Here is a 14322-nt window from a genome sequence, read left to right as displayed (position 1 = left end):
GTGATTTTTATTTTAACATCAGTGTTACTCTGTAATAACTAGAATGGAAAGGAGGATATTTTATTGAGTTAAAGCAAATCTTTTGAATTGGAAATGAAAAGGCCAAATTTAAGGATGGATAGTATAAGCTTGGGTGAGCAAATGGATTAATGAGGCCAGAAGGGGTAGTGAACATAATCTAGTCTGACCCAATCACGCGCTAGGAAATATTATTCAGTTGTTTCTTGGTTGGATCCCAAAATTAATTTCTTTTGTTTGTTTCAGATTTAGAATTCTTGTAAATCATTTATTATTTCTTGTAAAAAGAAACTATATTATTGAGGGGCCAGTGAACATGATATCTATGTTAACTGTTTTATTTACTTTAAATATAATTATTCAGGGATGGATTGGACCTGTTGCACAGAAATTTTATGGGGCTTTGGCAGTAGACATTCTTTAAAAATGTGATCTTCAAGAGATGCCAGTTGATTTGAAGGGCCCTACTTCCAGGATGAGGTTGGCTATGTGAGGGGATTTTCTCCCTGTTCAGATTATTTGCTGATTTATTTTCCTTTCTTGTTCATCTGTCATGCCATAAATATCAGCCTGGGGTGTAATAACTGGCATTTTCTACAGATTTGTATTCTACTTCCTTATTTTGTTTTTATGGGTGCCAACCTGCTTATAAATCATAGTTCAAACCCATGTTTAATAGCTGTATACAATAGGTAGTGTGGGTAATTTCTTTCCAGTTCTTCCTCTGGCATTCTTTCTTTTTATGTCCTTTGAAAAATATTGATTGGTCCCCATCTTCTGTCTTTCCCTTCAGCCTTTACTATTAAATATCCCTTATATGTGCATTGTTGATAAGCGAATAAAATGGACTTGTTCATATAAGATAAAATGTTCAAAAGTAAAAAGATACTGTAAGATAAGAATTATGTAATTGCCATGTGTCGAAGTAATTTTGATAATTGCTGCATTATTCATGGATGAGTGTTCTAAGGCATTATTTTCTTAGTCAAAATGGCAAAATTACTCAGTTCACTTCTCACTTGTCATGTTAAAATTCTAAATCTCCTGTTGTTTTATCTTCAACTCATAAAATCGGGTGAGGGGGAGGGGCGGGAGAATCACATGCAAGTGTCTTATTTTTTTCAAAAGTTTAGTTTTCCTTAGTGTATTATTAAGCTTTGGTCTAAATTTGCTAAGCACCATTAAGAAACATCAACTTTATACTTTTTCCTTGTAAAATAATTGTGCCTAAGTTTTATATAATATTATAATTTCCCTTCTACAACACCTCCTTAGTTTACCTTAAGGATATCCCTGATGCTTGATAATGTAGAGAAATAAATTGGATATGAGAGAGTGAGGGTTTACAACTTTAAATGCTATTTGTTTTCTTTACAGATGGGAAGGTTGAAGTGACAAAAGAAGGTGTAAAGCTGTGCACCATGGGACCTGGCAAGGTATTTGGGGAGCTAGCCATCCTTTACAATTGCACCCGAACGGCAACTGTCAAAAGTAAGACCATTTTAGAGTTTAAACTTTGCATTATTTACAAAGGTGTTAATATCAGGGTTGAGTACACTTAGGCTGGCTATCAGTTTCATAAGGCACTCATGGTTAAAAAAACTTATTAAAATGTTTCAGCTTTACTAAGCTGGTCAACTTTTTTCTAAATTAGCTTTGGGTATTGATATGACACATTTCATTCCCTGTATCTCATTGGAGATGATATTTTGCTTCTCAGCTGGAAGTAGTTAAACAAAATTCAGTTTTCCACAATCTTATGTTTGCTTTCACCTATAGTAATTTCTTCTACACACCTTAGATCCGTGAAAATGAGGGGAAAAATTTGTATACTGAAATGATACATTGTTAAATGCACCATCTAAGAATTTATTATTTCCAGTGAGGCCTTTGGCAACTCACTTACACACTGCACCTGAATTCCCTTCTGGAAAATAGGAAGTGTATTCAAGAGGGGTGGCCTAAAAGCATGAAACATTTCAAATACTGATGTAATAGGGCCAGATAAGCATCTAAGAAAGATTGAAAGGACCTTCTCTAATTCATTAGTCATCACAGTAAAATTGTTTTTTTCTGTATGTCAGTAAATTTGGTGTCAGACTATGGGCACTAACTGGTTGGTTTGATACTGTCCACTTTATTATGTTGATTCACTCCCTGCTTCTGCTAGGAGAGCAAAGGAACTTTGCTGATAGTGATGCCGTTTCTCTGTTATTTTTAGCTGAACCACCTAAGTTTCCTGTTTTTGATTTTTTGTTGTTGTTGTTAATTTAATGTTGTTATGGTGTTTATGCTGTCAGTGAATCTAAATATTTGAATTTGAAGAAAGGAGGAAAATGACTCAGATGTGGTGGCATCCTGTATCTTTGATTTTGGTTTAACATGGAATACCTATATTAGTCTCATGCTTTATACTTGCTCGTGCAACCCCCTCCCCCCTGGAAAAAGAAACCAAAGGGGAAAAAAATCAGCCCATGGATAATTTCACTTCTTCATTTGCTGCCTTCTGAGGCCTAACAGCGCCTTGAACCTGACAGTGAAGTATGTGGTGAGCAGGGAAAAAATCAGGAGATCATTGTATGACAACCTCAGGAGCTTGGGTTGCTATACTGTTTTAGTGTCCCTTTGTACTCTCACCCTGATCCACACAGGGCATTTCCCTTGTCAATAAACTGTCAGAATGGGGTTATCTCTGTTTAGAGCAGCATAATGTATTATCTATTAGAAACACCCACATTTGAAGTTCCAGTGTCTTCCTTCTCTCTATGATGTACCACATCACCTGCCACTTTGCTAGAATAGAAAACAGGAGGTTAGTTATTGGTTATTTAATGTTACAGGATTTTGGTTTTGTATGCTGTACATTTTCAGCCAGCCTCTGCAAGTGACTGAATAGCAACAGATATAGTACTAGCTACAATTAGGGTTTTTTATGTCTATTTTTTTGCACACTGTCCCTTCTCATTAGCCTTTTTTCCAGCTGTCAATTGGTAACTAGTTTTAACTGCATCTTTCTTTCCTTGTTAAATTAAGGGCATGAGCAAGGTCACTTCTATTGCTATCCTGAAAGGGACCTTTCTTTAAGAAAAAAGTGGGCATCACTATTTGTTAAGTCTTCTTTTGATTTCTCTCTGGCATATAAAAATGATGGTAATTATGCACCTCTTCTCTATTGTGTATGTAATTGCATTTTGGATGCTAACAAGTGATTTAAATGTAATTTCTGTCTCATTATCACACAAGTGAGCAGCAGTATAATTGTGATCAGCTTTATAACCTTTCAAGTGCAGTGACATGTGAAGTCACCATTTGACTTGGTAAATATTTCAGCAATATCTTAATGATATATATCCAGTACCTTGAGGTACATAGCGTAATTTAGGACACATATTGACTAATGAGCTTAAATTGTAGTCCTTGCCACTAAAAATCTCATTAAATATCTGATTGTGTTTGTACATGATTGTGGTCCTTCTAAATGTTGTCAATTTACTTATTAAAACTAAAGAAAGGCAGTTACTAGTAAGAGATAATAAACCTGATGGTAATGAGTAAGCAGAAGCAAGAACCTCAGTCATCCAAGAGCAAGTTTCTCATTCAGTATTTGAAGAAAACTGATTGAATAATAGTGGTGAAACTGATTTCATCACTGATTTTCAGCTGATTTTCCTGATGGTTTATAAAGATATGCTAAGGGAGAGCCCAGAGTTTCAAGTTTACCGAGAAGAAGATTAAATATTATAATCACATCAAATAAAGTTTCTGAAACCAAATTTAATGATAGAAGAAGCACTATATTATGTATACAGTCACAGTTCAGTGTGACAGATGGGAGTGTTTTACTGATGAAAGATGATCCCCACCAAGTTAAAATAGTGGAATATACAGTTATCAGTCAATTGTAATCAACTGGTGAGTCAGATACATTCTTCATCACTTTCATCTAAGATTAATCTAGTTTATGAAGATAGAAGAATGAAAGTCCCCAGCAAGACTTTAGTCTGGCTTGAGAGAGATACCAGTCCACCAATGTTTAGCACTGACCTGGTGAAGGGGCATTTGGAGGGTTTGGACATATTTAAGTCAGCGGGTCCCAGTGATGTTCACCCAAGAGTACTAAAGGAATTAGCCAGTGTCATAGTGAAACCACTGGCACAACTGTTTTGAGAGCTCATGGTTCTCAGGGCAGGTCCCAGATGACTGGAAAAGGGCCACTGTGGTTCCTATTTTCAAGAAGGGGAGGAAGGAGGACCTGGGTAATTATAGACCAGTTAGCCTCACATCTATTTTTGGCAAGACCTTAGAAAAAATAATTAAGGATCACATTAGTAGGGGACCAGCAGGCAATACAATGTTAAGGAGCAACCAGGATGGGTTTATAGCAGGCAGATCCTGCCTGACTAGCCTGGTCTCTTTTTATGACCAGGTCATGAAGTGCTTAGATGCAGGAGTAAAGGTAGATGTTATTTACTTGGATTTTAAAAAGGCTTTTTACATGGTGTCACACCAAATTCTTACTAGTAAACTAAGTAGCTGCGACATGGATTTTTTTCAGTCAGGTGGGTACAAAACTGGCTTATGGGACGCACCCAGAGAGTGGTGGTGGATGGGTCGGTTTGTACCTGGAGAAATGTGGGCAGTGGTGTCCCCCAAGTCTCAGTCCTTGAACCAGTATTGTTTAAAATCTTCATCAGTGATCTGGATGAGGGTATAGAAAGCACTCTGTCCAGATTTGCAGATGACACCAAACTATGGGGTATGGTAAACATACTAGAGGGGAGTGAGCAAATTCAGGCCAATTTGGATAGACTGGGGAAGTGAGCGGATCAGAATAGGTGCAATTTAACAAAGATAAGTGCCAAGTGCTGCACCCAGGGAGAAAAAAATCACCAATACACCTATAGACTGGGAAGTGCCATTCTATGTAGCACAGCAGTGGAAAGGGACCTTGGAGTCATAGTTGATACAAAAATGAACATGAGTCACCAATGTGATGAGGTAATAAGGCTAACCATGCTTTTTTTTGCATTAGCAGTTTCATCACAAGCAGGTCTAGGGAGGTGATTCTTCCCCTCTATGCAGCATTGGTGAGGCTGCAACTGGAGTACTGCGTCCAGTTTTTGGTGCTGCACTTCAAGAGGGTTGTGGATAACCTGGAAAGGGTTCAGAAGAGGGCTACTCATATGGTTGAGGGCCTGCAGGTAAGATCCTATGAAGACAGACTGAGGGACCTGAATCTCTTCAGCCTCCACAAGAGAAGGCTGAGAGGTGATCTTGTGGCTGTCTACAAACTCATCAGGGGGGTCAGCAGGGAATAGGGGATACTCTGTTTACCAGGGTGCCCCTCAGGGTTACTAGAAACAATGGCCATAAACTGAAGGAGAGTAGATTTAGATTGGACATAAGGAAGGAATTATTTATGGTGAGGGTTGCCAAAATATGGAATAGACTTCCAAGGGAGTGGTGCTTTCCCCTACTGTGAAGGTGTTCAAGAGGAGGTTAGACAAGCACCTGGTTGGGGTCATGACCCCAGCACTCTTTCCTGCCCAGAGTAGGGGGTTGGGCTCGAAGAACGAATAGGTCCCTTCTGACCTTTGAAATCTATGCAATTGTGATGATAATTTTAAAGACTGATTACTAAATCAGGGCATTCCATCAGAAACAGTAAAGTTTAGTAGTGCTGTGCAAAGCTTTGGTAGCTGATTCGATTCACAGGAGATTTGGCCCAATTCAGTGGCTGAATCTCCAAATCCAGATGGAATCAGGAGACCCATTAAAAGCTCCAAATTGAATTGGAAGCCTCCAAATTGATTCGGCCATAAACTAAACAGGCAGCAATCCTCACCATGGTCGACACAGCTGCCTTCAGCTGGTCAGTCTGTTGTGGTGGGTAGAGGGAAGGGATATGGGGGGGCAGATCAATGCCCCCACAGTGAGGGAGGGATTGGGGCTAGGGCTGGGACAAGCTGCCAACTGGGGAGGTGCAGGACTCAGGGAGAGGGGCTCCCGCCACTGTGCACCGCCATGTGCCACTGGTCCAAGAGGTCATGGGAGCAGGCGTGTCCTCCTGGATGGGTGCAGGGCAGGTTGGGCTAGGCTGGGCTGCACTCCATGGGGTGGATGGAGCCAGGGCTGTGCTCTGGGTGGCTAGCCCAGCCACAGCTTGGACTGCAGCCCCGGCTCTGCCTGCCCTGCAGCGTGTAGTGGAGTGCTGGCTATGGGGGGACTGCAGTCATCCTAAAATTCCCCATAGCTCCTACCACTGGCCCTGCTCTGATCTGGGTGCATGTGCCTGCCCCCATGCCCTACCGCCACTCGCCCAGCTAGGGTGTAGCCACAGCTTGTCCAGGAGTTGTGGGGAGGCTGGGTGAGCAGCAGGAGGGCATAGCCCCCTCTCCCAGCACCTTCCACCACCCATCCAGAGCACAGCCTGGCCCAGCTCACCCTGTGCAGATCAAGGGGCATACACCTGCTCCCATGCCCTCCTAGACCAGAAGTGCATGGTGGCACACAGTGGCATGAGCCCCTCCTCCCCGAGTCCTATGCCCCCCTGCCCTGGTTGTGCAGCTTGTCCCAGCCCCAGGCCTAATCCCTCCCTCTCTGTGAGGGTGTTAATCTGCCCCCTGCATTCCCCTTCCCCCTCGCCCACCACAACAGACTTACCAGCTGGAGGCAGCTTTATCCAGTGTCCTTGAGGACTATTGTCTGTTTAGTCTATGGCCAAGTCTCTGAATTGGCGCCGAGCCTTCAGCTCTGAATCAGCCGAATCAAATGGGGACAGTGATTCACATCACCAAATCAAATCGCTGTCCCTCCGAATTGGCTGAATCCAAATCAAATGCTTGCCACTTCTCACAGGCCTAAAATTTGCTGATTTTTGAGGAGAGAGGGCTGCAGAATGCTCTCACAGAAGAGGTCTCTCATTTTGTCTTGTATTGACTCAGCACATGTTACCAAGTGAACAGTAAATTGATTAAAGGGTTAAGTTATCCTCTCTGTGATTCAGTAGATAGACAGACCTAAACAGAGTTTGAACTTCCCTGAAATGTTGATTTATGAGTTCCTAATCATTCTTGACTAGTTAATTCTCTCAAAGTCAGAAGTAAGAATAAATTACTTGAGATTTCTTCTCTGTACTCCCTGTTACCACTTTCCAAGTTTTCTGAAGAATGCTTCCATCTGTCAAGCATGGTGGTCATGTATAAACAGATTTTTACCATTCTCCTGTTGAAATAGTTCCACTTTGGCTTAGTGAATATTTTTCTTAGATAGGCAGAGATTATTTAACTTTATGATGTAGTGGTGATAGCACTGAGATGTGGAAGACTCAGTTTCTAGTCCTTACTTGGAATCAGGTAGAGGCAATATGTTAACCATTGCATCTTACATTGCAAATGAAAGCACTAATCATTGGGCTCTTTATGGTCCGCCCCCACCCCCCCCCATCTTATTTTGGTTTTGACTAGAGTTTCTGTCTTACAGATGAGAAGCTTTGGACAAAATTCATAATGTCTGTAAAAAGTTTGAGGTTTTGATCAGTTGTCCTTTTGTGATGTAAAGTTATTGTTTAATTTTTTAAAAAAATCTCCAAATTCAGAACCCATTGTTCATTATGATTGTAAACCAGGATCTTGGTTTTCTTGATTAAAAAATGCAAAATTCTCTGATTTAACCCTCCCCTCCACATTTTTCTGTGATTAAAACAAAACATCACTATATATTATTTGGATTGATATGGCATTTTGTTTTAATCATGGAAAAATGTGGATGGGGGTGGGGCATTAATCAGAGAATTTTGGATTTTTTTAATCAGCAAAAAACAGGATCCCTGGTAATCAGTCAGTGTCTACTCAAACCTCTGCTTTTGGCATTCCACACTTTCCCCCCATTTCTGAGATGTCACTGGAACACCTTGCCACCATCCTTTACTACTGAATTGCCAGAATGAAGGGCCAATAAAAATTGAATAATGTATATGATATGATACAATGGAGCTAACAGTATTTTGGGGCCCATTATTATTACCAGCCTGTCAGTTGTTTAGGTGTATTGACGTATTTTTTCATAATTTGTTTACAGGAATACTTTCACATTAAAGTATAATAATACTTAGAGAAACTACTTTGTGCATGGATCTAAGCCGATCCATTAGTAGGGGTTCACATCTTATAATGTGAGGGCCATAAAGAGATGAACATTTTTTTTTGTCTTTGCTGTTTTTTTTAAATAATTTAAAATATATTTAAAGTATAGCTTTTCTTCAACCATCTGTGACATCCCTTCTGTCTTATGTGAACCCTTTCAAGTTGCAACTCATATTTGGAGAGAACCATCTCTAAGGAAATGTTTAGAATATATTCATAATACCATGACATTTTAAATTAGGATAGATTTGATCTGAACATCTCCTATTGACTTGATAGGATCATCTGGGTGCTAGGCTTTTCGATTTTGGAAGCCCAACTTTAAGCTCGTAATTCTGAAGGTTTTGCTTCAGGTTTCCAGATACTAAAGCAAAAAGAGTGGCTATTCTGATGGAGAGTATATTTTAAAATATCTGGGTTTCTTGCCTCTCTCTCATTTCACTCTACATGCAGCTAGCACAAAATTGACACCTAAATTATATCCAATATTCTTCAAAGGTCAGAATGAAAATCTTGATGACTTTGAAACCTAAAAGGAGCACCATCACAAAAAGAACCAAATTTCACCAAGGTTAGCCCTCCTGATTCCAATATATGACTGCTGTTCTATACAAAAAAAACCAAAGGAAAAAATAACATGGCTCTTCAATTTCTGCAAATGTGCCCTTTAGAGAAATATTTAACAGTAACAGTTATAAACCATATTTTTAGATCACTCATAAATCTTCCCCTTGATTCAGTATGGCACTTAAAATAAGAGAGAATGCTTAGTATTGCACTAGTGTTTACCTAGCTGTTCTTTTTTTCCCCTCTTACAGCATTTGTGTCAAATAAGTATGCTAGTATTAGGCTAAATACTTAAGCATGTTTGAACACCACTGATCAGATGAGTGCTAGAGCAAATCCAGAAACTATCCCTGTGGTTTTTTTTAAGTTGAATTCTGTTGCCATTCCAGTATCAGCAGAATATGCAGCTACCAGCAGGAGAACATGGTTGAATTAAAAGATGTAGGAAAAGTCGTATGGAACGGTTCTTGTCATATGCATACTTTGGCTGCCCACACAATCTCAATTGTTCTTCTAGTCATATACCTCAGTACCAATCAGTACCAAACCAATTACCAGTTGGAAAGATAATGTGGAATTATTCACTATTCTTTAGAGCGGGGGTGGGCAAAATATGGCCTGTGGGCTGGATCCAGCCCACCAGCTGATTGGATCTGGCCCAGAGGCAGGCACGCACCAATTAATTGAATCTGTCCTTGCCTGTGGCTGCCTCTGCTGTGCTCTGCATGGGTCTGAGTCCTGCCTGAGGCAGAGTGTGCTGTACTCCAAGCCTCCCCCAGCAGCAGCACAGCTTCTGAGCAGGGCTCCTGTGGCTGCCACTGCCCAGGGTACTGCTGGGCTGCCCCAGCCTCCAGCAACTCAGGAAAGGGGAGGAAAGCAGCTATCGCCACCAGCAGCAACAGAAGCTCTTGTGAGATGGGAGGGGAGAAAGGGAGCTGAGCCTGGCATTACCAGCTCTCTTAGTGTCTGTCCCACACCTGCCAGGTGGGGCTGCAGCTGAGTCTGCGCTGGCTTCTGCTGCTGTTGCTTCTCTCTCACTTGCCTGCTTGGTGGGGCTGCACCAAGTGCATGCTCGCTCCTGCTGCTGCTTCTCTGTGGTGGCTGTCCCTGCCTCCCCAGCAAGGCTTTGTGAGCAGCTGAGCTCCTTCATGTTCCCCCCTCCATCCACACACACTCCTCTGCCCCACACGAGCAGGACCAGAGTGAGCTGCAGGCAGAGCCCTGCTCCCCTCAGTGCCCCAAACACTCCCCACCCACACCATACCCACACACTCACACCCAGAAGTCTCACACACCCCACACCTCAACCACACCCACATACATACACCCCCCCACACACCCATTTCCTACACCCCCACACACTGCACCTGCACCATACCTACACCCCACACAGCCCCCACCTACATACTCCTCCAACCCCCCCCCTCCCCACACACACAATATACAAGCAAACTGTCTCAAAAGGAATACTTCCTGGACAAGGGTAGAGACTCCCAGTGGCAAAGATTGGGGTTAGAGAGCAGGACTTCCAGTCACAAGATGGCGACCAGGGGGGCACCTGCCAAGGGGTGGGACTACCCTTGCAGCCCTCAATGCCTCACCAAAACTTGTTAAGCAGCCCTCCACCCGAAATAACTGCCCGCCCCTACTTTAGAATCTAGCACTGTGGACACAAGCAAAGAAGAGAGACAATGTATGTATTTTTTTACTGTCCTTTGCAAACTTTTATTGTTATAGGAGTCACATCCTATAATACCTACTTACAAGTGTTTTATGACATGACAAGTTACTAATGCAAATTTTAACACTAACAACAAATATCTTGTAAAAGTGAAAAGCCAAGACTTGTCCAGATCTAGCTATTTAATGAGAACTCTGTGCACAAAGAAAGAACAAAAAACCTAGTTTTAAAACTGGAAGAAAATACTATTAGGTCAGGAAGGAAAACAGAAGCCAGGAGAGTTAGTTTACTTCTAATTCAGCATGTCAATGACCAAATTCATCAGGCATCATATTCTTTCATGTAGATATTTCTAAATGAGAAACTGAAACAGCACATGTTCCAAAGCACCTTGCAGAGAAAACAATTAAATTATAAATGCAGCTATTATCCCGAGCTGTAATAAAGAAGAATGCACTACACTGACATACTCCTTCCACTACCCTGGAGAAACAATGAGGTTAATATATATGTAATCCTGCTAATTAGGAGCTCTTCTGTATCCTGATAGAGAAATAAGTGAAAAAAAACCAACAACCCCAAACCCAAAATATTTATTTTCCTATTCCTAAGCAAATAGAACCTTCATATTTTGCTATTTGATGAGCCTGAAGCAAGATATATTAAATGCTGAGCCTGAATATATTTGTTAGGAAATTTTAATGCTATGAGAGATATTCAGTGAGTTAGAGTGAAAAAGTCCAGTTGTATGTAAAAGCTTTTTAATATTTGAAAAGACCTGTTTATAAATAAAATAAAAATGTTAATAAATTGTTATTAAAATGTTATTAATAACATGCAGTGGTTATCGTGATTTCAGAATAATCCTGTTAAATTAATAGCCCTAAAATTCTATTTTTAGAATAGAAATTTCTAATTTCTGGAAACAGTAATTTTGTGAAAGGAATAGATTAATATGCTAAGGATATTGTGTGTTTTTGAAAGATGTCCTCTGTGTCCAAATTACATTTTTAACATTATGTATATTTCAGGTTTAAAAAAACACTTTTCCCTTGTCCCTATATGAATTATAGCATGATGATGTAATTCTACTGAATATAATTGCATTATTCTTAACATGAACTCATATTTATATGTTTCAGAAAATTAAATATGAATAAATAGGGAAGTACAATTAAAGATGTTTTAAATTATGCCAGTGTCTTTTGGTGTTAGAAATGAAAATGCCTTTCCCCAACTGCAGTCAAAATAGTTGCTTCAGGTTGCATGCCTATCATCAATGCTAATTTTACAAAAATCACCTCTATACAGCATGATTAAGGGAGCAGTTTTTCAATTTTCCTGCCAAGCTTGGATGAGCTTGTATTTGCCTGAGCTATGTTTATTTAGCCCTATGGATATCCATTGCCATCAGAACAGCAGTAAGAGAAAATGTTACTTTTACAAGGAATCCACATACCTTGGTTCCAGTGATAATTTTCTAGGAAAACTAAGACAACAGGCTCCCAGTTGTCAATGAAAACAAATGAAGCTTCTAGGAGTAAGAACCATTTTAAGTCTTAATGACAGGTGATGCTTTCTTGCAGTCAGTTAAACCATCATATAAACCTATCACATTTATTACTTGTAGTGGCAAAAGTTTTTTAGATCTCACTGGAACAATCAAATTGGTACAAAAGCTGATAGATAATTCATTCTAGATATTCAGTGATTTAGCTGAAGCCTATCTAATGTGAGTTACATTTAGCAAAGGATTAAACTTGCCAGTCCAACAATGAAGGTCTAAATATATTTTGCAGTATAAAATCCTACGCCTGTGCTTAATGAGAGCAAACCACTCCAGAGAAGGTGATTTATTTTTTTTAATCCCACAGATTTCTCATCTGGACAAGGACACTTTTTTGCCTTTTTTTTTTATCCTATCAGGGTTTGAGGCTAGACTCCAAATTTTATGTAAATTAAATTAGATTTTTCTGAAACAGCTTAGAATCATCCTAAGGGCTGACTTGTGGCTGACCCTATGGAGATATACAAATTACAAATAAGGATGAGCAAAAGAAACCTTTTCTCACCCCAGGGAGTGTTTGTGTTTTACAGATTTACTTCTTGACCTCTTCCAAGTGCAAGAGCTGGTAAATAGCCAGACAGTGTCTCAGTACTCCAGAAAAGGTGAAAAAGGCCATAATACTTTCCAAGCAAGGCAGACTATAGCAGCTAAAAGCTATGATGTGGGCTTTACCTTCATCCATGGCTGCCTATAGAGTATGTGAATATGAACTAATTATCACATGGTGAAAAAGGGTAGGATTTTACTGGGTCAGCTGCTCAGTTATAATTGGACATACACTTGCTCTGCATTTTTGAAAGATAATATGAGTTTAGCCCTCACAGAAAGAGAGACAGTATGGACTCGGTAAGACAACAAAGGTTCATTCTCCTATCTATGTATGTAGCTACTGGTATCATTTGTGATAACTGTTTGCCTAAAGGCTCAGTTAAATGCCTATTAAACTGACTATAAGTTTATTTCTCCCTAGGAAATGCTGCAAAGGGGAGCCTGACTTTTAAGTCACCTATAGTGATCCAAATGGTTCTCTCCTCACTAGGAGCAAACAAAAGGAAAACTTGACATTGAGGACAATGAACTAATCATAATAGAACTTTATCTTTTTTCCCCCTCTTTGTTGGGGAGACATTTATGCTGGCATGTTGTCTCTGTGAGGATAGGGGTAGCAAGGAGGAAGGGAGGTCAGGATGCCAGCACTAAAATGCAATGAAATCTTAACAGCAGCTGGGAGAGAATATAATCATAGGGAGAACAGTCTGAGATGGGAAGGGCAAAATAAAAAATTCATTAGAACACCTGGGTGCATTGTCTAGCAAAAAGGTCTAAGGGATTATTGAATTTGATGGTAAGGATATCACAACTAGATATGAAAACAGGGATGAAGAAAAAGAAAATACGAAGCAATTTCTTCTCTGTAATGAATCAACACTTTAATTTATTAGCTTTACAGAATAAGTAGTGTGAAAGGAGCTACACAGACAAGAATAACCCCCCACCCCATGATGATTTTACACTTCAAGGACCAGACATTGCTATCTTTACCTTTATGCCACCAATCCTCTTGAGTAGACTCATTTTCCACTACATGTGTGAATAAGAAAAGTGTGATTGTACTCTAGGTGACCTGGGTGGAAAATTTCAAATATCGATAACTGGGCAATATACTTGGGTTTTACTTTTATTTCTGGGTTTCCAGCTGAAATACAGCTCTGGTGGATAATGACTGAAAATTCTTGTCATGTGGGGATTGTTCCATGTCCTGTATGGTACAGATTGGTGTTTTAATCACCTGTTCTTAGTTCACAATCAATTACAAAACCACCTTGAGAACTGAAGCTAATTAGTAAGATAGAAATACTTTTGCAGCTACTACCTTTGCTGTCCAAAGGTACAGTAACTCCTTGGTAAATTATTATTTTAGGCTATCCGATCTGTTGAGCTTATTTTTTTTTAAGGGGCACCCTCAAGCATCCTGTGCAGCTTAGTTTGGGCTGCTTGCTACAGAGTATAACTGCCAGCACAGGTTGGGTAATTAGCTTAGGAATGGGCTAATTGGCACTGTTGTTTTGCAGGGTAGTTACTCCATCACCTGAAATACCAAGCAGAGGCAGCTCCCCATATCCTGACTTAGGAGGTGGTGCACCGTGAGCAGAGCTTAAAATTCCACAAAATATTTGCCCATTCCAACTTGTTTCCTTTAAGCATGTTTTTATAATATTTTATAAGCACAATGACATTTTGTTGTCTTGGATCTTAGCAGGCAAATCAGTGAGTAGACTATCAAGACATTGCATCATGGCATAATCTAACATGACAAAATGCTAACACTTGGTTTGTATTCATAA

At 40.0% G+C, this 14322-nt stretch overlaps 1 protein-coding gene across 3 annotated transcripts in view; it reads left to right on the top strand.

Annotated features, from left to right (window-relative positions):
* The window catches only part of PRKG1 (protein kinase cGMP-dependent 1), a 1124099-nt gene that overhangs the window by 444734 nt on the left and 665043 nt on the right, over nucleotides 1-14322 (top strand). For all 3 annotated transcript variants that reach the window (XM_019484295.2, XM_019484294.2, XM_059729934.1), the window contains exon 3: nucleotides 1396-1509. In XM_019484295.2, coding sequence (XP_019339840.1) covers nucleotides 1396-1509 — 114 coding nt within the window. The remainder of the gene's footprint in view (nucleotides 1-1395; nucleotides 1510-14322) is intronic.

The sequence above is a fragment of the Alligator mississippiensis genome, chromosome 6 (genome assembly GCF_030867095.1).
Source record: "Alligator mississippiensis isolate rAllMis1 chromosome 6, rAllMis1, whole genome shotgun sequence".
NCBI lineage: Eukaryota > Metazoa > Chordata > Crocodylia > Alligatoridae > Alligator > Alligator mississippiensis.
The sequence above is the reverse complement of the archived record's forward strand: the minus strand, read 5'-3'. Positions and strand labels throughout refer to the sequence as shown.